This window comes from Bradysia coprophila, unplaced genomic scaffold (genome assembly GCF_014529535.1).
Source record: "Bradysia coprophila strain Holo2 unplaced genomic scaffold, BU_Bcop_v1 contig_70, whole genome shotgun sequence".
Classification (NCBI taxonomy): Eukaryota; Metazoa; Arthropoda; class Insecta; order Diptera; family Sciaridae; genus Bradysia; species Bradysia coprophila.
This window is the reverse complement of record NW_023503941.1, coordinates 3,744,386-3,772,116: the sequence shown is the minus strand read 5'-3', so window position 1 is coordinate 3,772,116 and position 27,731 is coordinate 3,744,386. Positions and strand designations below refer to the sequence as shown.

The 27,731-nt window shown below is 37.1% G+C and overlaps 1 protein-coding gene and 1 long non-coding RNA gene across 5 annotated transcripts; one reads left to right on the top strand and one right to left on the bottom strand.

Moving 5' to 3' along the window:
• Positions 1–998: 998 nt before the first annotated feature.
• On the bottom strand, positions 999–25,770 carry LOC119083788 (serine proteinase stubble). 4 transcript variants are annotated; one of them, XM_037193592.1, is made up of 7 exons: positions 24,529–25,770; positions 5,993–6,055; positions 5,778–5,894; positions 2,382–2,708; positions 1,711–2,186; positions 1,538–1,645; positions 999–1,476 (listed from the first exon to the last, which is right to left on the bottom strand). In XM_037193592.1, the coding sequence occupies exons 1-7, from the start codon at positions 24,695–24,697 to the stop codon at positions 1,288–1,290; spliced, it is 1,449 nt and encodes a 482-aa protein (XP_037049487.1). In that variant the 5' UTR covers positions 24,698–25,770; the 3' UTR covers positions 999–1,287. The 4 variants fall into 4 exon arrangements, with proteins under 4 accessions (XP_037049487.1, XP_037049485.1, XP_037049489.1 ...); XM_037193590.1 differs by lacking the exon at positions 24,529–25,770 and adding an exon at positions 9,339–9,972; XM_037193594.1 differs by lacking the exon at positions 2,382–2,708.
• Positions 21,964–22,428, top strand: LOC119083803. Its single transcript, XR_005088937.1, has 3 exons — positions 21,964–22,055; positions 22,128–22,165; positions 22,227–22,428. It is a non-coding gene; the product is annotated as an uncharacterized LOC119083803 (long non-coding RNA).
• Positions 25,771–27,731: the final 1,961 nt, after the last annotated feature.

Genomic DNA, 27,731 nt, shown 5'->3' with positions numbered 1-27,731 from the left:
AGGGCTATCTGGGCATATGAACTAACCGTCGCAAAAAAACAGCTCCGACGGAGCCTGGTCCACTTTCAAAAAAATCCCTCTTAGTCCTTTTGTGCTATTTGGTCGGGTTAAAATAGTTGAATTAGTTGAACTTGAGGAATTAATATTTGAGGTTTGAGTGATTGATCATGAGGGATGTGTAATTTCTAATGAGAAAGATGAAAACTTTAAGGGAAGGTTTGTAAGGCCTAAGTAGTAAAGTTTTATCTGTGCTGAGTGAAGTTTTTTATTTTTTTTGACAAGTCGGAACGTCATGGAAAGTTTTGTATTGTTTCGGAATGTGGGTGAATATTGGTATTTTTGAGTAATGAGAATCAAAGCAGTTTTTATTATCATTGAGGGAAGGTGTTGAAAATACCAATGTGCAATTCGATGTGTCAAGTATCACCAGAGGAAATTAGTAAGACAAAACAATGTTGGCGAACGGTATTTAGTTTATTCGATTGGAATGTTGTAGCATAAGCATATTTGGTTTATATAGCGGCACATGATTTCGTTCAATAAAATTATACTTTAGTCACAAACTAACAGCCGGTCTTTTAACATATCGCACTCTCGAATAAGTGTCGAATAAGTGTTCTTGTTCCCTATGTGTTTATGGCCAAAAGAAACTATATTCTTAGACCATAACGCGGGTAGCAAGTAAAAGACGAAACATTCAAATTGTAGCTGAGCTATGCTCGCGTGTAAAAAAAAATGTTTTTTCGATTTTTAACTTGTGTTGGATATTTTTGGAAAAAATCGAGTTTTCCCTAATAATTTATACAATTTGGTGTCACCCGCCTCCATGGTTGTCTCAACGTGTTCTTTCAGAACCTAGAATTTTTGGGGATGAGTCAAAAGTTTTGTAGAATTTTCTTTCGAAATGCAGCTCATTCAATCTGTCCGAGTGGGATGAAGTGCGTTCAGTGAGCACAAAGCCAGGCAGAGAGTTTATCCGACACAAAACCAGTTTTCCAATGTTCAAAACTATTTTTATTTTTCATCGTTTTTCTTAGGGGATTCCATCCAGCGACGGTTGTTATTATAAATAAAATTAAAAGCAAAATTTATGACAAATAAACATAATTTACGTCTAGCCTACACAAAATACAGCGAATATCGCCCACTACAAAATATATAGTTTTGATGCACAAGTATCACGGAACAATTGCATTTTCCCACTCGTCAATATCAAAACCCAGCGAATATACAAACCCAGCCACATCGAGATTCTCACATCACAAAAACCAGTTTTCAACGACCGTTTCATTTGAAATCCTTTCCCATTACTTTGTCGATCCAAGGCACAAACTTCTGAATATTTGTGTAAACGCCCGGCAAATGTTCGCGACCGCATCCGATACCCCACGACACCAATCCGATCAAAGTCTTTCGTCCATCCAAAGTCAGTGTCAGCGGACCACCCGAATCGCCCTGACACGAGTCTCTTCCACCCTGGAATGCATCAAAATGTTAGCAGAGCTCCAAAAAAAATGCCAACAATGAACCGACAAACCTCTTTATATCCGGCACACAAAAACACATCATGAATGGTTTCACGTCGACCAGCGGCACGAAACCAACGTTGACATCGATCGTTCGAAATTACTTCAACGTCCACTTCCTGCGTAATGGAATTTCTCAGTGGAACCGGCCGTAACATCATATCGAAACTCTGAATCTTCTTACCTGTAAAATGGATGGAACAGTACTTTGGCCATGTCGTGTTCGACCCCATCCAGCCACCGTTGCCATTTTGCCCACCAATTTTGCCGACTTCGGTGGCAGACATACCGGTATGATGTGCTGCTTGAAAACAACGGCACGATCCAGCTTCACCAACGCGACATCATTTTTAAAATCCGTCGGTGAATAGTTCGGATGCACTTCCTTCCGTTCGATGTTGAACTCTTCGTGATTGAGCCGTTCGTCCTGGTCCCTCACATCCCATTCACCCAATCGAACTTTTAGATTCGAATTGGGTGACGTGGACACGCAATGCGCGGCCGTGACCACGAATCGATTGGATAGTAGTGCTCCGCCGCAGCTCAACTTTCTTGACAGGAAACCAGTCTTAATCAGAGCTGCTTGCCATGGATGTGTGGCAAAACCGGACGAATGGCCACCGACAATACGGTTCGATCGTGTGTATAGTTCACCACAACCTGGAAGTAGGTTTAGATTCGGTTATTGAAGGAAGTTTGGACAATTTGAATGCAGAGAGAGAGAGACGGGTGACTTATGAAAACAAGGTGAATGGAAGAGAGGATCTACATTGCTACGGTGTGTCTATGTGTAAGCAAAAGTACAACACTCTGTGCTACAATCTGTGCATCTAATGGATTTTAAATCCCAAATACCCTCAGCGGGTTGATAGTCGTCAATTTGTTGCTGCTGCTGTCCATACAATCCACCATACTTGTTGTCGCTGTAAATAGAGTCAGCCGATGGTCCGTAACCGTTCTCATCTATCAAGCCGAAGTGTGTGTCTGGACGCAACGGCTTCAGTGGATAGTAGGAAGGACTGGAAATATGATTCGTTTCGTGATGATCCCATGACGGACGTGTCGTTGGATACGGTACGGTTGTATGCGGCGTATACAGAGGTGTGTGATAAGTGGGACGCGGTCTGTTGCTAGAAGAAATTGTTGACTCCGGATAGAATCCATATAAGTGAATTACGTCGCCTAGAATTGTTAGTGTTGAACGGTGAGATAAATTGGGATGCGTTTATGGCATTCCCTTCATTTTGTCACAATAGATCAGTGTCAAATAGCGGTTTCTTCTCTCAAAAAGTGTCAAATAAGTTGTCAATTTCACAAAGCTAACCTCAAAAGATGTTTCGTTCGCAGAGCCGTCCCTTGAAATGTATGATAATTTGTGTGGCGTCTCACCATCCAATACTTTTTTGTTCGATTGGAGGTTAGCTTTGTGAAAATGACAACTTATTTGACAGCTCAAACGACATTGACAATGATCTATTTATTGCCTCGACGTGAGTTCAATAAAGTGGCTCGGTAGCCTGACCATTTCGTTAGAATTCCTAGGTATCAGACATTTAACTGTCTACTCTATCTGTCAAGCGCAATTTTTAGTGTCCACCGTCCCAATCTCCGGACACATACTCTTTTCATTAGGATTTCTTTTACTTAATAGCGCAACCAGGGCCGAACTGGCTCGAAAAACCTCTTCTGGTGTTGTATGAAGAAAATTTGTAAAAAGCTCTTTATTGTCGTTCATTCATAAAAAATCCCTTCAAGTGTAGCGCAAGTTCACTTGCGAGTTCGGTAGAATTTTTGCGCTTACAACATTTATTCTGTCATATTCACTACCTTACATCAAATCTATTTAGCGCTACACAAAACTGTCAAACCTCTATATATGTTAACCACTGGCCACCTTCACAGATTAGCGGTGAAAAGGGGTATTTTCGAAGCTTACGGTTCTATTCTTTGAGGCCCTTTCATAGGTCTGTTCCAAGGTAAATATAGTGAGGAGGTAATGCCATATATAACTGAATCAGATGTGCGGTGGCACGAAAGTTCGATACAAACGCCATCTCTTCCCTTCGTTAAAGACAAAAAAAGGAGTAGAAACTCGAGCCATCTGTTGTGAGATAGCCAAAATATTTTGTGAAAACACAAGTAAATCATAGTCAACTATTAATTTAAAAAAAAGATGTCAGTGGCATCGAACTTATGTGCTATACCGCGCGTCTGGATGACATTACCTCCTCACTATATTTACCTTGGTCTGTTCCAAGTGCAACATCGAAATGTCAAACGTCATCCACAGACAACTTAAGGCCCGTCATTGGGAAATGATAGGACAGTTTCCCGAAAATGTATGGAAAATTTTATCACAAAAATTCACCGAAAAGATTCAAAGAAACTCACCCATGATGCTTTCCATTGTATTCGTGCACCGTCTCTTTAGGTACCCAAGGCATATTTAAACACTAAAACACTTTTTACTCGATGCAAAAACAAAATTTATTTTTTGTTTTGTCGCGACAAAAACACAGAAAATATTTCGACACAACTGTGACACTCAGCTACTATAAGGACTAGAATTAATGTTTGCTGTGTTCACTTCGGCGGTAAAATATTTTCATTCAAAAAAGCGCCCGATACTTCAAAATTGTAGCCTCTCCCACTTCTTCAGTAAGCTAACAAGATTTCGCTGAGTCTTATTATGCCACCTCTTTGAATAAAAATATCGGCTGAGGTCGAATAATTCTCCGCTGAGCTTTAACAAACCTCCGCTGAGCTCTAATAATTCTCCGCTGAGCTTTGACAAACCTCTAATGAGTTCTAATAATTCTCCGCTAGGCTTCAGTAAGAGTCCGTCAGACCTTAGCATGTTGTAGAAAGGCAATGAAGCTAAGCGAACGCTCAATAAGCATCAGCGGATACCTAATGATTGTGGCTATGATTAAACATGACTCCACTTAGCTTTGGCAGATCTCCGCTGAGTGTCCGACTCGCTCCATTAAGCCTTCCTGCAACTTGCTTAGGCCCAACGGACACTTCCTGAAGCCTAGCGGAGAATTATTAGAGCTCAGCGGAGGTTTGTTAAAGCTCAGCGAAGAATTATTCGACCTCAGTTGATATTTTTATTCAAACAGGTGGCATAATTAGACTTCGCGAAGTCTTCTTACCTTACTAAAGAGAAACGAACATTTATTTACGCTCAGCGCAGTCTTACGAGAGGCTAAATTTTTAATAAATGCTCTCCCATCGTTGAGAGAATGTCCGCTGAGCTCTCGTAAAGCTTTAAAAAATGGTCGATGAGCATTATTAAATGTATACGCTACCCTTTATCAACTGTTTCATGATTTTTATAATATGTCCGACACTTTTTTGAATGAAAATATTTTACCGCCGAAGTGAACACAGCAAACATTCATTCCAGTACTTATAGTAGCGGAGGGTCACAGTTGTGTCGAAATATTTTCTGTGTTTTTGTCGCGACAAAACAAAAAAAAACTTTTTGTTTTTGCATCGAGTAAAAAGTGTTTTAGTGTTCAAATATGCCTTGGCGACCTAAAGAGACTATGCCCGAATACAATGGAAAGCAGTTTCTTTGAATTTTTTCGGTGAATTTTTGTGATAAAATTTTCCATACATTTTCGGGAAACTGTCCTATCATTTCCCAATGACGAACCTTAACCGAACAATGTTATTTCAAAATGTATGATAAAGCGTTGAGGTTGTGGCTCTGTGGCTGTTTACGTTTGACAGTAAACGGCATGTTGCACCTGTGCTTGGAACAGTTCTATTACAAAATTATTTTTTGTGTGTCAAAGCAATGAACTGAGCGACAAACCTAGTGCCATCTATGATTAACTAGCAACAAAACTGGTATGAGTCGAATATTGGCTCTCACAAATAATGCTTTTGCCGATAGCGAGCTATTGGGTTGTCTTAAACTGAACAACTGAAAATTCAGACCAGTTTAGGTCCAAAGTAAGATTCTTTTACTGGTTCATCTGATTTGTCCAATTTTTTGCATAAAATTTTTCGATTTTTTTAAACAAAATTTCCCGAGAATGTTATTCAACTCGACCGATTCGCGATCGTTTATCCGTGGGTGAAAGTTGCACTTATCATCAATTTCAATTTGAACGAAATTGATCAAAACGATTTTGCAATTTGTTGCATTCATTTTGTCTTCACTATTACGAAATTGAACTCATCATGCAACAACGAACTCGGAACAAAAGTGAAAATGTTAAACTTGTACACATCACTCACTTGCATTGTGCACGGCGCCAAGTGTCGGATTTGATTCTTGATGTAATTCTCTGTCAACGCAACACGACCAAATCATGCCACCGGAACACAGATCCAATGGTTTTCCACCGGCGAGTACTAAGGAGCACGAAACAAAATTTCGTTTTAAAATTTGACTCAAATTTCAAAGAGATCAATAAATTATCAGCAAAATGATGATGATGATGGACACTTACCACATGATATGCTTAAACCGCATTCATAGCGGCGACCTTTAAACTTGCAAGTTTGAGGAATCACTGAAAAGAAATTAATTGTTTTTTTGTAGAATTATCGAATGATGAGGACATTTCGGTATTTAAGAGGTGAAATAGGATTTTTCTAAGGCACTGAGAGTGTAGTCCTTTCTTTTGCAATAATGACCGAGCCACCTACTTTAGATTTGTTCATGGAAGCGTTTCATTATCCCACAAAAACCCCAAAAAAGTCACAGGTGACGCCAGTTCCTTCAAATAAACTCGATTCTTAAATAGATTTTTTGATACTAACGACAAAAAATTGAGTTTACCCGAAACGAACAGTCGCCAATTATTTTACGAAGGCTCAAAGTATTTATTGTCATCCTAGGCAGTTTGTGGAAGTTTTTGAGCTTGAAATATTAGTGCATTACGTACCAGCTTCCAATTGCTGTGCTTTGACTCGTGGGAGCCGAAGGTTAGTCTCGTAATCAGACGAGTCAAAACAGACTAGTGTTAAAATATCGCGAACTCGTCGCGTAATTCCAGCGTCATTTAGGAGAAACATTGTTCGTAACTTATGCTGAAAGACTTTTTTAGCGAATTAGATTCCGGGTCGTGCTGGAAACCTCCATTCACTAAAAAAAGCCTTTCAGCATGCGTTAGGGAAATAACTGTTACATGCTGACCCATGATCTCACATCTTGCTCTGCAATAATTTATTACACAACAAGGTCACAACCAAGGTAAATATAGTGAGGAGGTAATGATCGAATCAGATGTGCGGTGGCACGAAACTTCGATACAAACGCCATCGAATCCCTTTGTTGAAAGCAAAAAATGGAATAGAAAGTCGGGCCATCTGTTGTAAAATAGTGAAAATATTTTTTTGAAGTAAAAGTAAATCATAGTCATCCATTTAAAAAAAAAAGATGTCATTGGCATCGAACTTATGTGCTAGGCCGCGCGTATGAATGGCATTACCTCCTCACTATATTTACCTTGGTCACAACTGAAGCATGTAATATATTGAGAGAGCAGCAATAACTGTAATTTCATGACCGCTTTGTTATGACATGTCATTTTGACAGCTGTACCGCATGTACTGAAATATTTTTCCATAAATTTTTTAATTAAAAAAATATATTTTATCGTGAAGGGACTGCAAACCATGAGTATGAGAATCATATGGAACTCATCGTAACGGATATTTCAAGAGATTTACTGTCGTAAGACCCTGACTTTCAGTCAAGAAAAACAAGGTTTGAGTTGCTTTTTTGTTACTTTGAACCACCAGATTTTTTTGCCACTAGTGCCGACTAATGACTCAAGAGGTGAAGCCTAGTAATATTGGTCTGTGAGTAGTACAGTTTGAAAAAGAGTGCCTGTTAACCATCATGCGAAATATTGCATTCTTTGTGGATAAAAACAAAGCTTTTGAAAATCGGTTCGAAATTACTATGGTTTTCGGTCATCAAATATTCCGGGCGTAGATTCTCATGCCGTTCGTAACTTTCAGAATTCGTAACTTAATAGTTCTAATGGGATCTTTTACACTCAACTGTCAAAAACGAATATTTTGAGCTACGAAAATGCGAGAATCGTCGCATTGGTCGATAATTTTGGGGTCGATGATATAGAACTGGGTGATAATAGATTGTGGATTTAAGCATTACTTCTCAGAATCTTCAATGTCAATGATTGACGCTGTCGTCAAGTCGAAGTCGGTCTCCTAACACTTCACACGAACAATATTTTCATTGAAAAAGTTAAATTTCTTAACAAATGATTTTGATTTTTTAAATGTCGTACACTCGCGGAATTTTGAAAGCCGACCCATTTTCTGTTTCGGCGTTTTACTTGAGTTTCTGATTTCTCAATATAAAAATACAAGCAAAATGCACATAAAAACCAGTAAACAACGAAACAGAAAATGTGTCGTTTTTCAAAATTCCGCGAGTTTATCTCAAAAGACCGACTATACGGCAGTAGCATCGTTGCTTTTTATGACGAGAACAATCTACATCGTCCAGATTCAGAAAAATGATAACAGATGTCGCTGCACCGGTGAGGCAGCAGTAACGCCCTCTGTTATCATTTCTATGCCCAGAATGTTTTTGAAAAACTAAATTTATTATCAACAAATGTGTGAGAAAATTTGAATTGATTAAATTACGCGAAGTAATTAAGCAAGTCAACAAGTCAATAACAGAACATTAATTTCTGTAATAATTTTTAAGAAGAGAGTGACGCAATGTGGGGTTGAAAATAAAATTATTATTTATATTCTCAACAAGTCCATGAAAATTTTTTAGAACAACAACATCGTTGAAAAAAATGAAATTATCGTTTTTCGAACGATAATATCATCCAAAAAACGATTATATCGAATATTTTCAAAGTTTTCATATTATTTATCGATATTATGGTCCTGGGTCAAAAATTTTCGTACGACAATATCGTTTTCTGAACGACATTATCGCCAAAAAAAAACGATATTATGAAAAGTCAGATTGTTCGAACAGAAACAATTTTTTGGGACAATGTAGCTTTCCGGTTCTGTTCGAACAATCTGACTTTCTCTATTCATCCTAATATTCCTGACGATATTGACCGTACAGAAATGTCCCGTCACCTGAAAAATTCGTAAAAAATCACGCTTTCGCTATAGTTTCATTAGGTTAAAGATCCGAAAAGACGGATCAGAAAGTGAGAAGGACTCTGCCGTTGCACAAAATGGGACCACAATTCTTTCCGGCTCTTCCACTACTTCTGTTGTGAAAAAGTCTCGAGCTAACCTATATGCCTAGTACAGTACCGGACTGGCTCGAAAAAGCCCATCGGGGGCTCCATGCAACTCAATTTAAAAAGGCCCACAAATTAAAAATTCTCATACAAAAATCCAAAAGGCCCATCGGGAATTCCCCGAATTCACCATATGGCCAGCCCGGGCCTGTGCCTAGAACGATAATCTCGATGTTATCTCTCTAGGGCAACTTCCAAATCGTCAAAATAAACATTTTTGTCAGAGGTGCATAATCTACTATTTTGGGAAAATTCTGATTGAAACGGAAATGGTTTCACAAGTTTCGTGCTTCTGCAGAGACTGTAAACTTTCCACTAGAACGACGTTGCACACGCAAAGACTTTAATATTATTATCTCAATCTTTGCACAAAATTGCGATGCAAATTGTCGTTAACCGTAACTCCGCATTACATTTCCTTTTCTCTTTGATTTCGTTGCGTGCATTTCGTTCACATGTTGAAAATTTTTTTTTTTTGTTTTCGCAAACATAAACGGTCGTTGCCATTGCATCAATCAAAAATTACTTCGAATTTACATACTTCTACCCAACATGTCCATTAGTGAATTCGATGAACCATAATTGGTATTACTCGGCTGCCGTTTGCTTAACGCATCTAATAGCAATAATTCTTGCTCTTGCTGGCTGGTTGGTTCACAGCGCACGGTGCTCAGTTTGAATACAACATTCAAGCACAATATGAATATCACAGCTTTGACTCTTATCAATCTACTTAATTTTAAATATTTAATTATTTCCGGCACTGTCATCGTTGCGACGAACATTTCACAAAAACGGAGTGGAAGAAATACGGTTGTGCAGCACGTCGTCAGTGTCTTTTTTACTTTCAAATAAAATCCCAGTTCTGCATAACGTTAAACACTTGTTTGGCCATCAAAAATGTCTTAAATGCGATGCGATTCAAACAGAAACGATTTTTTCGTTTGTCTTTTTCACTAAATCAAAAACGCTTAGTGACGACCGATCACTCAAGCTCCCACAGTCATTATTATCCCATTTTTGAAGTGGTATCTACCATCAACGGTTTACTACTACGTGCGAGTGGAACCCGAAAATAATTTTCGTATGCAGAAACAGATCGCGGACGTTTATTGTTCTTTTCGAATTTTTAACGATCCAATTCCCGACAATGTTGTAGACAAACTAAACTCTAAATTAAAAATGTTTTTTTCTTTCATTTCGCCAAAAGAGAGAGATATCGTTTTGCTTTATGCTGCATAAAGTGAAATTTCTTATTTTTCTATAATAAAAGCACAATTACAACACACAATTTTTGTATATACCATCAACAACCATCGTATGCACAGCACACCGTTCTTTTCTTTCTTCTTCTTCTTCTTTTGTATTTTTATCATTTAAGTTTTACTTGGATTGAACCTCTCGTAGTAAATTCACATTTTTTTTTGGAATTGTACCTAACTCTATATATTGCCATAGCGTATTATTAGAGGTTTCGATTCGATTGTGTTAAAAAGAAATTACGTGAATGTGCTAGAGTGTCATCGTTCGATGTTGATGGAGGAGTTTAATTGGATTGAAATGAAATTTTAACCGGAGATTCGTTTGCTTGGAAAGTAAATAAACACTGGACGGCAATGCTTACAATTTAAATTTACGCCATAAGTGCGCCAAAAATTTAAATATTTAGAACTGACAGGTGGACAAAAAAAACACTGACGTCGTATAATGAATGTCAAAAACTAAGCCATAATATGGGGTGTGCTACACACTCAAGGCTGTAAACTTTGGGGAGGTCACGCAGATCCAAGGCTGTATACTAGAGTAGGTCGTATTTTCAATTTGTTTTTATTTTAAAAGGCCTGGCCCCAGGCTATACTTAGAATTGACCAAGGAACCCGAAACAGCAAATAAAAAATTTCAAAAATTCATTTTTCCCTTGCCTCTAGGCTGATTTTTGATTTCGTGGTAGTAGCATGAGGTTGCACACATTGTTGACTCATATCTCGGACATTTGGGAAGAGAAGGCATTACTGCTAACTGTAGTTAATACCTGAGGAGTCCAGCTATGAAATACCATAAGAACGCTGTTGATCTTCGCCTTCACTCGGGCAGAGTAACTCTGTCAGTGTTCCCAACTAAGACTTTTCGACCAAAATTTTCAACTTTTTTGCAAATAAAATCGGCAAAACATGGCATAATATGTCGTGTGAGGTATGTCTGAACAGGTAATCTCGTAGAGAATCCATTGCAGAGAAGTTTGATGATAACGAGTTAAAGAAACTCACAGGAACTCTGTTTTCGAAGCCCAAAGTTGGCAATTTTTTGTTAGAATGAAAAAGTCAAATGGAAAACCCGGAAAATCAAAAATCAGCCTAGAGGCAAGAGAAAAATGAATTTAAAAAAATGTTTTGCTGTTTCGGATTCCTTGGTCAATTCTAAGTACAGCCTGGGGCCAGGCCTTTTAAAATAAAAACAAAATGAAAATACGACCCACCCTACTGTATACTTTGAGGATTATTAGATACGCAGGAACACCCCACTTCTGATGACTTTACATATACAAAAAATTCACCACATCATCAAGACGACGAGAATCATCAGAGTAGGTGAATTTTTGTATGAAATCGGCCATTTTATCATCAACTGTGGTGTGTAACCCGCGTATCTGTATCTGCGTGACCTCCCCAAAGTATGCAGCCTTGACGCAGATCGCCATGTTATTAGACACACGGAAACACACCACTTCTGAAGATTGTACATTAAAAAAAAGCATCACATCGTTACGGCGACGAGAATCGTCACAGGAGTTGATTTTTTGTAGAAAATCCGTCAATAGAAAACAATTGCTTCATTAAAATCTCATATTTTACACGCAAACATCAGAAAGATCACATTCGTTTCCACCAAGGTTGCATACAAGGAGCCTACGATGATCGCCATATTTTGACTGTGGAAGTATCACAAAACAAAATTTCAACTGAGCTGAAATTGCGCTACAATTTTGTATGACAATTACATCAAAGTTCAGTTCAGTGTTTCATGACAGTTCTCATTTTCTTCACGACTAAAATACACAGTGGTAAAAGAGAGTTCTCATTTTGACATACATATCACCCATCGAGATCAGTTGAATTAACTGGTTTTTTCCCCTTTTTACATACACATTTTGACATATCAAGCTCAGTTAAATTAACTGTTTTTTTCCTGTTTTTACGCTCTTTTAACACTTTATATCGTGAAGAAAAGCGCTACAGAGTTAAATTAACTGAGCAACTCCAAGAGAGAAAGAATATTCGTTTCTGTACTAGCTCTCGTTATTGACTGCTTAGTCAAACAGCAATGACGGATAGAAATACAGAAAGAATGAAAACTGAGAACACAAATCGAAATTAATCCTTGATTTCCTCTTACGCCGTTTACGCTCCGTTTAGCTAAACCACGCCTCTTTTTTATTGTTTCAAGAGTAAGCGGAATGCAAACGGAGCGTAAACGGCGTCAGAGGAAATCAAGCATCAAAGAGTCAATTTAAGCAATGAACGTCAACACAAGGTATGGTCGAATGTCAAACTTTGTATGGAGCGGAGGACATACCGATTAGAGGTGAGTTTGTTTATATGAAATCGCCATGTCCTCCGATTTGTATTAACAGACCATACCTGGTTTGTACATTCATTGAATGAGAGATTTTCAAAAGCTGATGATTCACGGGACTTTTCTGAGTAATTTACAGGACAAATTTTGTCTTGAAATAATTTTGTTTTGATGCTTAGAGGTGCACTTTGAAAAATGTGAAAAATCTTCGTGTGAGCGGTGTATGAGGCATTCTACGAAGAAAAAATCACAAACCTCTCGAAGTGTTTACAAAAAAAAACTACAGTACACGATTTGGACGATATATTGATGTCGTTGGACCTCTACTATTCGAGACACCATAACCGTAGCGCGCCCACTCCTCCAGGAATCGACAACACGCGTTGAAGTGTACTACTAGAAAAATTCTCTAGAATTTCCCTTTTCATCTTTGGAATTATTTTTTTGACATTTGAGACACTGGCTACCAATAGACCCTACTGGAAATTTTGTTCTAGGCCAATTAATTCAATTTTGTCATATAAAAATAAAAAAATAAAATAAAATAATATAAAATTTGATCGATTTGGCATGCTGTGTGAATGCTGTATCGGAGATTCGGCCGAGCGAAAGTAATGAAATACAAAGTACCAACAAACGCCTAGATCACTTTTCGTAATTAAATTGAAATTATCCTCATTTTCAATTTGAATGCCTCCGATTTCATCGCACTAACTGTGTGTTATGTGATCATGTAGCGATTTTTCCAAATGGAAACTGATTCGAAAATAATTCTTCTTTTGCTGCTTGTGCTTTTCTAACATCAGAGTTGCATTGTTTCATTTATAGTTTTTCGCCTATTTGTAACATAGCATATGTAGCAATTGGCAAATGCATAACTTTAAATAAAAAATAAATTCTCTGACGCTGGCGCGTTAAAATAATAAAATTTTATTTTATTTTTTTAAATAAATAAAAGAATGAGTTTAACTGTGCAACTTTCTTATATAAGACAGGTATAGAGTCTCTCGTAGACTTGTTTTTGCCTTTACAAAAAAAAAGCTGAACAAAAAACCAATTTTATTTGACTGACTCCATTCTCGGTGTAATCTTTTTAAACAAAAAAGTAGAGCGGTACATGTCTAAATAATTTAGGCGCACAATTTGTAATTATGTGTGCAATGGTTAACTATTTACAAGTATAAAAACAAGCCAAACGTTTAAATTTATTCACATGGTATGATGAGCGCGTCGTATATGATAGTGAACACATAATCCACTTGAAAATATTAACAGATTTCTATCAACGCAACGCAGAAAAAATAAAGAGACCCATCATGATACTCAATTGCTTTGATTTATAATATTAAACAATTTGGTTAAAACAACGAGAGAAAATGAATGTTTCTTGAATGTTACAACAATATATCAAAAGGGCACTTAACGGTTAACTTTTCCACGGATGAGTCGTACTAGTTATTTCTACCTAAACGATGCCTAGATACGAAAAAAAAAAAAATTTTAATTATTTATTGTTGCTTTTCAAGCATAATTGTATGGTGAAATATATCTAGACACACGCGCATCTGATGTCATAAATTATTTTAAATTCGTTTTTGAAACAAAAGGGGAACATTTTCGTCATATCTTTTACGCGCATTCATTTAGCAGAGCAAAAGCAAGAATTCATTGTAAATTGTAAATTCAGACAGAAACAATCATCCCGTTGACACTTTAAGTCTGCTACTCTCTGTAAAGGCTAAATTGGTAAGTTTAACCAACGTACTGCAAACCAATCACCAGAACACAACTTAATTGAGGGGCCGTTTTGACAGAGAAATGAAAAGTTGAGTTGGTACGCCTGTGGCAAGATAGAATGTGACAGAACATGTGAATGACAGCTGGTACCTTTAAGAGATAATAGAACCAATTTTGTATGCAATTCTCTCGCATTCCCTCCCATAGGTGCCCGTTGTCATTCACTTGTTCTATCTAAATAGCCTCGATACGAACAACACACACTCTACGGATAATAGCGGCAGAGTCAAAATGACCCAAAATTATATCGGCTAAATTTGAAGTTTTTGGACAAAATGATGTATGGACGACTTGTACATTATCAAAAATAAGGGGCACCTTCCATACATCACTTTTCGATTGGACCACAGGTACCACCCGGAACCACCTGGAACCACTTGCAAAAATCAAGCAAAATTTCGACTCTGCCGCTATTATCCGTAGAGTGTGTGTTGTTCGTATTGAGGCTATTTAGTTCTATCTATCTCTCCACAGGCGTACCAACTTATCATTTTTCCGTCGACCAGGCCCCTTTTCTATTGTACTATTGTTTGGTTTGCAGTATGTTCGCTCTATACAAACCTGACCTGAAATAAATTATTGAGGTCAACTTTCCGGCAAAATTGAAATTTTTATCCAAAGCTAGGTATATTTGGCGTTGAGGCTGTGGAAAGACGCATTCCGATCGAACGCTCAATGGGCCAAAGATGTCCTCAACATTTCCCGGAATCTCATCAGCTGAGTCTTAGGAACGATCAACGGACATTGTGGTCTAAATTGGCCCATGAACAATAGGGCGTATCGAATTTTTAGAATTTTAAGGGCCGCGATAGCCTGTGTGCGGAAAACGTAGATCATTGAAAACTAATTCCAGGCATATGGTTGATGGATTCGAAGGTGCCCGGGAAGAAGTCCCCCGGACGACTTTAACTTTCAAATGGTCATAACTCGGAAAGTTGAGAGTATTTCTGAAAACAATGTTCTAGCAGGATGTAGAGCGTTAAAAACTCTACAAAACTGCCAAAGAAACCGATGGTCCAAAAGGTGTGTCTGTCGAGGTTTTCTAACATCGAAAGTTCGACATTTTCGTTTTTGACTTTTATTTCCTGAGAGACAAATTATTAAGTTTAGCTTTTGGCATGAGGTTGTAGAGGAGGTCGAGTACTACCAGTACACTAGGCATTGTCCCGGTCGGCGATCCATCCGAAACCATTTTTTCAACATTAATGAATGAACTTTTTAAGTGTACCCACGTCGCCCACGAAGCCAGTGCAGACACTGTAACCGGTGTTGCTGAGTTGAGGTAACCTTGGCCAGTAAGTGCACATAATATTCCATAACAGTAGCTGAACTCTTTTACAAAATATTTGGATCTCGATGTAGCACATTATATTGACACGGTATACCACGAAGTTCAACCTTTTGTAAAAATATCGAAAAATGTGTATTTGCAACGAAATCGACTTCTTACTACTGTTCGTGGGTCAAATAACTAATTAAAACGATTATTTGTTGTTTTTCTCACAAATTTCACTTTCTCAGATTTTGTAGTACAAAATGTGCTACACCGAATTCTTAAATATTTTGTAAAAGAGTTCAGCTACTGTTATGGAATATTATGTGCACTTACTGGCCAAGGTTACCAGCAATGGCTTCGTGGGCGACGTGGGTACACTTAAAAAGTCCATTCAAAAATGTTGAAAAAGTGGTTTCGGATGGATCGCCGACCGGGACAATGCCTAGTGTACTGGTAGTACTCGACCTCCTCTACAACCTCATGCCAAAAGCTAAAGTTAATAATTTGTCTCTCAGCAAATAAAAGTCAAAAACCAAAATGTCGAACTTTCGATGTTAGAAAACCTCGACAGACACACCTTTTAGACCATCGGTTTCTTTGGCAGTTTTGTAGAGTTTTTAACGCTCTACATCCTGCTAGAACATTGTTTTCAAAAATACTCTTAACTTTCCGAGTTATGACCATTTGACAGTTAAAGTCGTCCGGGGGGACTTCTTCCCGGGCACCTTCGGATCCATCAACCATATGCCTGGACTTAGTTTTCAATGATCTACGTTTTCCGCACACAGGCTATCGCGACCCTTAAAATTCTCAAAATTCGATACGCCCTAATGAACAAGCTGAGACTTTCGGCGACTCATGTGAACTAGAAGAATGTGAGTGTCCTAAATTCCTCTGACTAAGGCGCAGTATCCTTGGAGACTATGTGGTGCAACCTTCCGATGTTGTTGCTTTGGGTCCTGTCATTCTGGATAAGTTCTTAGTAGGGACAGGAAGGCTATAACGTGATTTAAGTCATGATCGGGAAGGGAACAGAGGTCCACCAAGGCACACCACTCTTGACGATAATATGGCAAAGTTAATAACCTTGGACTGGATTAACTGAGAAGCGCGGCATTTTTGACAAAAAAAATTAAAGAAAATGAAAAACATCGAACGTCGCAACTTAATCACCTCTTCAGATCAAAACAGATGTGAATTGTCCTACTTCCGTTTCATTGTCAACAGATTGATACAAAATCTATTACTTCGTCAGGTGTAACATGCATTGTCCAATATGTAAGTGTATTGAGCGGAAAAAATATTCTGCGCAGAGGTTACGTTTGCAATGAATCACAATTTCATACTCTATCTATCTTCTTGATGACACGATGTCAAAACGCGTTTGTAACCGATGTAATCGCACAGGCCTAATTCATTTAAAATGTATTCTTCGCTTGCGTAAATTTTACTTTTTTTTGTGGTTTTCGACTTAATATTCAACCTAGTCACTGTGCACACACATTGTCAAGTGTGTGATCTTCATGTAATTTGCATTTGCGACAATTGGAGTATTACTGGTTTTAATTCGTCTTTTCCGCCGTTATGTAGGGCACATGTTACTTTTACGTATACCGGTGTGTGTACGAATGAATTAACTGATCAACATGCTCTTCAGATTTTAATATATTTGCGAAATGAAAAGACTTAGAAAGGCACCCAACACAATGTAGGGAATCAACTAACCGACTGACGGAAAATGATCGATATTGATGTGTAAGAGGTGAATCGACCTGTAGCAGACCGGATAGTTATGTTGGGTATATATTCATGTTGTCTGTGAAAGGCTGGACCTTGATGAATAAACAGCAAACGTTTGTGCCTATCAGTCTCTCATATGGTCGCAGTTTGAAACATCTACACCAATCCTATTGTTAGAGTATCCTAACGAGAGTTTTTCCTATGACCTATGTCAGTCAGTCTGCGTCAAATTGATGTCTGTTTACACATGAAATATGCAATCAAATGGTTTCTGCTACCGTTTCGATCTTTGAGAAGTCTTAAATACGTCTTGGGTCGTTTTGTATTCGTATGTCATACATTGTTGCATGAAAATATCTAGCGAATTATAAATAAAATGAAAGTAAGCCTTCATGTTATTCCATCACAGAACATGCCAACACACATGCAGGTGTCAGTTGGTGAGCTACCTTAAAGCTGGATTTTGATATCAACAAAGAAACAAGTGTTCGTGTTGTGCAAGAAGACGAAGTATGAAAACTTCAAGTGCTCACACTGATGCATGTGACGTGTTTGGTAGAGACATAGAGAGACCAAAATATCTCTATATCGTTGGTTCGGTTAACCAAAGTGTTGACTAAGTCAACAAATTTTGGGTAACAGAGGCGCTGAGCACCAAACCTCTAACGACCAAACGTTCGTGCCATAAAGCAGACACATTGCTAAATCAATAGCGAATGGTTTCTGACAATGTTTTGATCTAATGCTGTCTGAGTTCGTGTTAAAACAAAACGAAGTAAAAGATTTGAAGTAAATGTCTTGATAATACGTAGTTCAAATGGTTCACATACGGTAAGTTTCACTGTTGGATCTATTACTTCATTTCGATTTAATATTTCTGGAATATACACTTGTCGCACCTCCTCAAGGGTATTTTCTTCAATTCCGATTCTAAGACAAATCGACAGCTGACAGTAGATCATCCGTAATAATCAGTACCATTGCCATCGCAGCGATTCCCTATAATCTGACATGTTGACTAAGAAAAAAAATGGTTTTTCCATTCACATTAGCAATTTTATATTTCACTTTTCAATCAAGTCATGGTGTCACGAACGGTGAAAGTAAAAATAAAATGCAACACCAGCACCTGATGTGTGTGGTGTTTGCGCAGTTATATACATTATAATTTAATGAAGTAGCAGCAACCGATTCAAATGGTTTAAACTATAAAAATTTACAAATGAAGAAGTGAATCTCGCCGTAAAATTGTGGCGGCTTACGGTGTCATTGTTTCGATATGTTGGTATATTAAAGCGTGTACTGCCACTAAAGTGTGCGGTATAGGTAACATTTCGATTACAATATAATTACGAACGAGAAAATTACCATAAAAATATGGTAAGGCAAATGGCTAAGTCTTTAATTATCATCGCATCAATGTAATGTAATGTAGACGATTGCAAGTGATTAAAAAGTGGTGCTAATAAAAATGAGCATAGTTGAGGAATGTACTCGTCGTTATATAGATGAAAAACGGACGGACGTTTTTTTTTCTCTCTATTTACTTTGGCATTACGAAACATTCGGATATTTTTTTAAGAAACTTTTACTCTTTTTGGAAGTAAACGACTTGGAAAATCGTTATTTGCGTTAGATTAAATCACCGCGTACTTACAATTGAATTTCATCTCTTGATGTCCGGTTGGTGTTACTTAATTTTTTTTTCTTTCTTTCTACGTTTCAATGTTATTCCCCCCGTCCGTCCGTATCTCTATATCGAACACTTTTTTCGTATTTGTTTCGTTTTCAATATTTTTTTATTACAGAAATTACCAAATCTGTCTGGTAAATATTGTAAATAATTTCATTAGTACTGTCCAATGAAACCGCAAACAGTTACGAAACAGTTGAATCATATCACATTCTCACAAATTTCATTGCAAAAAATCTCGAGAAATTGTTGTCTTCAACCATCTACATCTCTGTCGTCATTTGTTCTAACTCCAGTGAAGGAGGAGATATTTCAAAATTATCCCAAAAAACATAGCTAACGCCGACCCGTACGAAACACCTATTCGTATCAAAAGCCTTTAATGTGAAACTCTTCATTTCTTTTACTTCATTCTCTAGTGAAAAGCTATTCGCCCCTTAAAATCACTTACATTATCCACTCTTTGTCTTGTTATCATATACAACTAAATTGCCGGATGCAATATAGACAGCCCCGTACGAAGACAAATTTCATAAATTCCTATTTAAACAGCTATGTACCGCTATATTTAGCTATATTTAGCTATATTTCACTATAAATAAACATTTCACAGATGAATATGCTATTATATAGCTCTATATGCCTGTATATAGCTCAATATAGGTGAATATAGATATATCTAAATGTCCACATATGGAATGCCTGAAACACCCCACACACATAACAAATTATTTCCATGTTAACAGAAACACTCTAAGTACCATTTTTCCCAAGATATATCACTTTGAATAAAATCCAATATGGCCACCGGCAGCCATTTTGTTAGGAGACCGGAAATTTTACCGACGCTTTACATTCGTTAATACCTTTCAAACAAAAAAAAAATCATGAAATTCGGTCAAAATTTACTCGAAATATTGACAAAATACTCCACGTTCACTGTACGGCCGAGTAGCCAGATAAGAGCTCACTCCAAGAGACCTAGCTCACGCTCCGGAGAACATAATTTCAAAAACTTTTCCCTGATTGGTACGGTCAATACCTATCTAATAAAGCTAAAACAGACGAAATATGTTGAAATGTGGCCGACCTACAAGCAAAAACTGCTTGCCGCCCTGTGCCTGTTTCACACCAAGGGGTCTAACTCACGAGTCGGTCATCCGATTTCCATAAACTTTTTTTTTGTCGATCGGTATTGTAAATACCTTTTATTTGACGTATCACTTACAAGTTTAACGTTTAAATGTCCGGAGATATCTTCGAAAAACCGTAAAGCACTTATTGGGCCCCAGCTCAGGACGGGTCGATCCAAAATCACTCATCTTCGAACTTAGCCTGTCTTTTGACATTACCAAACAGGAAAAAAAAGAATTTTCAAAATCGGATGCGTTTTACTCAAGTTATCGTGAAGACGGACAGACGGACAGACGGACATTTTTTTTCTCACTGATTTGGCATCTCTAGACAACCACAATAGGTTTCCCCTTACTCAGGGAGTCCAATTCGACGTGTTACGGACGTATGCGTAAACGCATAAGACCCCAGTACTTCGTACGGGTCTAATTATCTCAAGCAGACCTCCACAATAAGTTGGGTTAGATAATTACAATTATCTATGATCTCAAGAGTCGTTCCAGTTCAAAGTATTAAAACGCTGAAGATAATGCAGACGATCAGAGTTATTTTGAATCCGGACTTCCAGGTGAATTAATTTTCATAATGTTCGTCCTCTATTTTCTTGTGACAAATGTTGTTGCTCCTGCTGAGTTTGTATGAAATCGAATTCCAAAGTATGTAAAAACACTGAACGAAGGGAACGCAAATGCGCAGTTACAAACGGATTCCTACTTTCAGTTGGATTTAGTTTCGTTATGTTGCTCACGTATTGAATTCATTTACGTCAAGTGGCAACATTACAAAAATGAATGCACCTGAAAGTCGGGATCCGAAATTTCTCTTTGATCGAATTGACTTCACCACACCCCTAGATCCAAGTGTTTATACAGACGACCGCAGTGAAATTTAGACATGTTGCTTCAGCTGTTTATCCACTCATACAAACAAAAGGGTTCATACTATTTCACTCGTATAGAGAGGCGTATACGCCTCTCTATACGAGTGAAATAGTTAGACACGCGCGTGTATTGACTTTTGTTTGCATATGAATGGATCAGCTGAAAAACGGCTGAAGCAAATGCATGCCTAAATTTCAGTGACGTTTGCTGTAAAAGAAACACTATCAGGCGGCCCACTCCTCCTTATTTTTGATAAATCATCCTTATTTTTCAATATTTCCTAATTTCTGATTGAATTCTCTCTGCCGAAATTTTATATTTGTCCAACGCACTTCAAGCAAAAGTGCTATTAATGGCAGCTGCCAAATAGAGTACTTTTTGTATGAAATTTTATCCCCACTCTTTTTACAGTGTAAAATTTTGTATGGAGCACTGTCAAGTTTCAGTACCCTATTTAGAGTACCACTTTTGCTTGAAGTGCGTTGATTTGTCGTAAAAATTCGTTATGTGCCAAAATTGTAAACTCAAATGTGAAAAAATGTTGGGTTCTTCCCGAGCATAATCGACATTTTTTCAGTTTATTTTGTTAAGTTTGGTCATTTTGTGAGTTGTTAATCCAACTTGATGCTTTTCTATATAAAACAAGTGTGTTCTAACGCACATTTTTCTGTTCAAATTTCTTAGACATTAGTCGCTGACGATGCAATAATATAATTACGAATCGTTCGACAAAAAAGCTAATCGCCTTTTTAGAGTTAACATTTGGATCGAAATGATTAATTTCAGAATACATTTTTTGGCCCCGTACGAATTACTGGGGGCTTATTTGTACACGAGTGCAACGAGTGTCTGTGTAATGTACAAGGAAGTATTACCTTATTATACTAATTGTATTGGCGGAAACGGCCAGCTTATCGACATATTAATGAAGGCTTAAGAACTCTAGCACTCCGTTTAGCCTCCGTCTACATGACAGTTGTAAAATAGAACAAAAGAACTGTCACGCAAACGGAGTGGAAATTGAATTTATTTCAATTTTTTTCTCCGTTTACGTGACAGTTCCTTTGACAGTTTCTCATAACGATATAAGGAAATCTCATCGCTCAAAATGAAATTCTTCAACAACTCATTCTTCTTCTTCTTCTTCTTCTTCTTCTTCCAGTAGTTTGTGAACGGTTCAGTTCGAAGGTCTGACATAAAAACGAATAATTTACGCAAATCGTTCGTTCATTTTAGCAAATTCTTCTTCTTCTAAGTCTGCTACTTATAGTTTGGTAAGTAAAAATTTGTGACATTCGCAACTTGCTGCTGTTCAATCCAAAAATATTCTCTCAGCCGACTATCGCAAACTGAAAGTACCATGGACAATTAATCTAGTAATCAAGATCCAACCAGCATGGGAGAAGAGCCGTATAATGTCGAAGAGCAAAAGCTGAATTAATTTATTGTTTTTTCAATGTTTTTAACTCAAATTTTAATTTTCGAATTTTGTGACGATTCTCTCCATGAAATAAATTTTAGTTTTTTTTTGAATATTTTTTTAATTGTTTTGATATTGTTTTGATATTACAAAAATTACTGGTAACATCTAATGGTGTAACATAGAAAAGAAATTAACTGCGCCGTTTTTGATGCGCCCTAATCTCTTCCCTTATCATCAATTGGGTGAGGTGGAAATAGTTGGTAATTGGAAGCTGCAAAAGTGATTCATTACATGAACTTTGTGATGTACTGTCTTTTTGACAAGTGAGAGTTTGTATATCCGAGCCGAACCAAGTTGCACAAATGAGTGAGTTTGCGATTATCACAAGGTTGCTTCCAAATTGATGAACAACGTTCTACCGTACAACGCATACAGTGAACGACATCTCAAATGTCTCACTGTCAAATTTTTCTGAGAATTTTATTGTGTCATTGCAAATTCACAATTACATTCTCTGAAAAAAATGACAGTGAGACATTTGAGATGTCGTTCACTGTAAAAAACCTTATAGAGGCAAATTTGTGAGAGAAAATATATAAAATTCTCTCACAAATTCGCCTCTCTAAGGTTTTTATGCGTTGTACGGTAGCGTAGCAGAGTCTAATGCATTCTGGTTTATTGTCTGCCAGCGTGAAAGTTTATTTTAAATATTGATGAGGTTATGCTCAAAACAAACGAGGCATTGAAAACGTGTTTTGGTCCTAGTTTTCATTGACAGATGCAGCAATCGCGATTTTGAATAGAAAAAGTTCTAACTTCATTTGACAGTTTCGAAAATTTCGTCATGAAAAATATAGGACCAAAACACGTTTTCAATGCCTCGTTTGTTTTGAGCATTATGTCTCAATGGATGAAATTTGACAATTCGTATGGTCTTGAGTGGTTTGCACGGTTTTCTTGTAAACTAATGAGCATAAACACTTACTTCACACAAGAAACAATTATAATTTCACCTTTTATACATTCGAAATCTATTAAATTTAACGGCAGCTCACAAATTTCCTTTTTTTTCACATAGTTGAGGTTAGGTTTCTCTATGGGTGACGGTGCTGCTGTTAGTATTAGGGTTTACAGTTACTAGGACTTGATCTATATCGATAGCGACAGTCCATCTCGTAGACTAATATTTTGATTTTTGTTCATTGAATTGAACTGGCAGTCATTTTTTCGTTGTTAACTTTGGTGTATATGTTTCGAACTGTCACGATTCATGTCCTCTCCGCCCTTCGAAGATTTATCTATCTTTTCTGTGAAGAATCTGGGACTTATTCCGATTATTTAAATTTTGGTCGACTCATAGCCATCACCCTAGATTAACCTATCTAATGATTTTTGTTGTGAAAAACCGACTAAATCGGTTCTAGTGAAGAAAATTCGTTAAATTTTAAACATGGAAAATTCAATGAATAAGTAGGTATGGCCAGTCCATACAAGTCGGAGCATATACGGATTTGCATGGCGCCACCTCAAATGAACTCATTTCTAGTGGAAATTTGCACTAGAAATGAGTTCGTTAGGGGTGGCGCCATGCAAATCCGTATATGCTCCGGCTAGAACAAATTTGAACGTTTGGCCATACCTATCTATTTACTTTCATTGGGAAAATTCAGGTTTACTACAGAGCTACCGTACAAAAACCGTAGAGAGGCGAATTTGTGAGAGAATTTTATATATTTTCTCTCACAAATTTGCTTCTCTAAGGCTTTTATGCGTTGTACGGTAGAGAGGCTCTCCGTCGTAATGCTTATGCTTGATTTCCTCTTACTCCGTTTAAGCTGCAATCGCATTTCACCGTTTGGGTCTCCGTTTAGATATTGCGCATGCGCACAGAGAGAATTAGCTAAACCACGCCTCTTTTTTATTGTTTAAAAAATAAACGGAGTGCAAACGGAGTGCAAACGGAGCGAAAACGGCGTAAGATGAAATCAAGCATTAAGTGTCCACTCCACTCAACAAAAAGTACTCCGTGAGACATGAGAGAGCGAGCTGTCAAATAAATAATGAAAAAATTGAAAAAAATTCTATTTTGTCTTTCACACGGAGTACTTTTTGGGAAGTGGAAATCAAGCCTTAAGACGTACATCTCATACGCGCCACTTTCTCATGTACATTGATTTTATGATTGGTCGAAATGGCTGTTTATAGATTACTTACAGTCATTGAATTCGTCGAAAAATTTCGACTCTTTTGGCAGTTCTTCTTTGATGACATTTGGCAGCGATGCATTTTTAACGATCTCATTGTACTGGCTATTGTAATTTTTGCCGCACACAAAACTCCGAAACGTTCCCAATGAAACGAAGAAAATGAATAAAATCTTCATAATAGACTTGCATTGAATGCAGTTTGTGAATTGTTTTTTTTTATGATTGTCTTTCTGTCTGATAATGAAGTCTGAATGGTTGTTTTGTTTTCAAACATGCAAAACGCACTCCAGCACGAAATGCGAAAAGAAAAACTGAAAAATTTCTACGATTCAGATTTGTGTGAAGTCTTTTTTTTCGTTGCTCTCTGTTTTTCTTGGTAATTAACTTTAGATTTATATGCAAAAAATAAAAAATAATTCAGTCACGGTCACATAGGCACACAGAAAATTGTAAGTAACATTGAAATTAACGTTCGTTTTGTTGTTATTATATTTTCGTTATTTTCTTTCTCACGTACCTACAACGTACGTTGGTATGGTTAGCAATATACAGTTCGATCTATACCACACAAAGTAAAAATTTCTTTTTTAACGCTGTGTCTCATTTCACTTTCTTTTGTATTATACATCCAAATGATGTATAAAATGTGTAACATTTCTCGGATCCCAAGGTGGATCCATTACAGTAAGCACACCACAAACACAACTTATATTTTTATCTACAGTGACCTTTTCTCCATTTCCGAAATTAAATTAAATTTATTTATTTTTTTCTTTCTTTTATTTCACTTTTTTGTTGTTTGTTTAAAGATTCACTTAAAACAAAACTTACGAAATCATCCGGTTTATGTAATGAACGGAACCGATTCGATTTTATTTATTTTTTAAACGAAAACCCGATTAATCGACTAGAAACGTTTTTCCTCTCTCTTATCGACACGGTTTTTTTTCCCTTTATTTATTCAATTAAATTCCAATTATCGTGTCGTTAAATTGATCAAATTCATAGAACACGTTCGAAGCCGATAAAACAAAAGATTCGGACGATATAAAAGCGACGAACCGATCGATGAAACATTTTATTTAGCAATCGCTATTGCAATCCATCACAACCAATTTCTTCTAGTGATCAGCTGTCTTAGTTTCAATTTCGATTGATTTTTTTTTTAGAAAATATTGATCAGTGTGTCATGCATAATGTGTGTTGTATATGCGTAATGCGTATATATCGTGTATCCATTAAGCATGACCATCTGTTAACAACTGATTGAAAATTCGGTTCAAAGCGATTGGAAAGTAAAATTATTTGAATAATAATTTCAGTGTTGGTACACTCACGGTGCGGTTTGCCCGCTGCTATACACATACCAGTATTATAAGCTGTATATATACATATGGCTATCGCTACCGATCTGATACATTTTATCAATGAACGGTTTTATAAAATTTAATGTGTACTCGACATGCATGTCAAAATTAAATTACCGAGAGATGCACATCGTTGGTGTACATCGAAGTGACACAGGTGACACTGATGGATGTTACGCTGACTTTGAGAAATCATACTGATGAGAGAATCAGAATGAGAATGTTGGAAAACTCTTATATTCATACACTAGGCCCACATGAGATGGTGAATAGTTTTTTGAGTTTTCAAAGATTATATTTTGGTCTTGAAGGGACCACAAACTGTGAGTTTGAGACAACTTCGTCATGAAAACAAGGACCAAAACATGTTTTGAATGCCTCGTTTGATTTCAGCATAAGGCCAGTTTCTGCCAGTTTCTCAACCGGAAATGTACTTGTTGAGTATAAGAAGGTCGTTGAGGTGAAGTGATGTAGGTGGTACAGAGCCTTAATACATCGATTTTGTATTCTTTGCAATTGTTGCATCCCACGCTGTATAGGCAGCATGTATCAGATGTGACGTAGACGAAGTAGAGTTCTTTACGCCTGCTCGGAGGGATGTATTTCGCTTTACGTCACATAATCGGAATGAAAGGTCGTATTTTCCTCTTAACGTGTTAACGTTGCTGCGTAATGCTTAGTTTCCTCTTACCAAAAAAAGTACTCCGTGTGAGAGACAAAATTGAATTTTTTCAATTTTTCTTTGTTTATTTGACAGATTGCTCTCTCACGGCTCTCTAACGGCTCTCTCACGGAGTACTTTTTGAGTGGAATGGGCACTTAAGTAAAACAAAGTTTAGTGCCAGAGTGACGAGTTGTTGTTCTAAAATTTGGCATGCATCCGACCGAAAGCGAATGTCCAACTTTTCTAGCCATTTTTCTTCATCGAAACTTGGTTTCAACACGATCATGTCTCAGTCAATTAAAGTCAAGTGAAAAAAAGACGGGAAACACCGAATAGTAAGGTGTTAGCATGACAAAAACAAAAAAGATCCAATGAATGGTCACACTAGTGCGGCGAATGATAAAAAGTTTCAAAATTTTTACTTTCTCAATGAATTAAAGTTCCATTAAACATTGAACAAACGAAATTTTATTTTTATGATTAATGGTCAGTGGCCAATGCCAAGGTTAGTGAAAGTAAATTGTAGTTACCTGTGTGTCGGTTGCTGTATTGTACAATTATCATATGTGAACCATTACAATGCAATCCACAGTCATTTGGTATAATAATGTTTGTGCTTCTCTGATTATTACGAAAACAATAACAGCGTTGGCGGGCTGCTCATGCAGGTATATATTCTGTCGTACTAAATAACATTTCCCAGGTGGAAAAAATGTCATGGCTTAAGGTATACCTACAGATTTGTAACACAATGGCTGCGTTTTCGAACAATTTTTCAATTTCTTTATGTTTCTCGGGCTAATGCCTTTCAAGCCATACTAACATCAATTCACGCCTTAAAGCTTAGTTTCCTCTTACCAAAAAAGTATTCCGTGTGAGAGACAAAATTGAATTTTTTAAATTTTTGCTTTGTTTATTTGACAGCTCGCTCTGTCACGGCTCTCTCACGGAGTACTTTTTGTTGAGTGTAATGGAAACTTAAGTATGTATAAATAGTAGTAGTATATTACTGACAGAATAACGCTGACGTCATATAACTGACGCTACGCTCAATGACGTACGCGAAAATAGTTGCCCCAATAACACCAAAAATGCTAAATTTTTCTGTTATAGCGACTCTGCTGAGTTACAGAATTATGAATGAAAATTTGAGTTGTAATTTTGCATCTCTCACATTTA

Excerpts from the sequence above, each read along its gene's own strand:
- LOC119083788 (XM_037193590.1), bottom strand. The coding sequence starts at position 9,582 with ATGTTCGTCGCAACGATGACAGTGCCGGAAATAATTAAATATTTAAAA. Across the intron at positions 1,646-1,710 it reads CTGTTCCATCCATTTTACAG|GAAGTGGACGTTGAAGTAAT; the intron begins GTAAGAAGATTC and ends TCCATTACGCAG. Across the intron at positions 1,477-1,537 it reads TGTGTGCCGGATATAAAGAG|GGTGGAAGAGACTCGTGTCA; the intron begins GTTTGTCGGTTC and ends GATGCATTCCAG.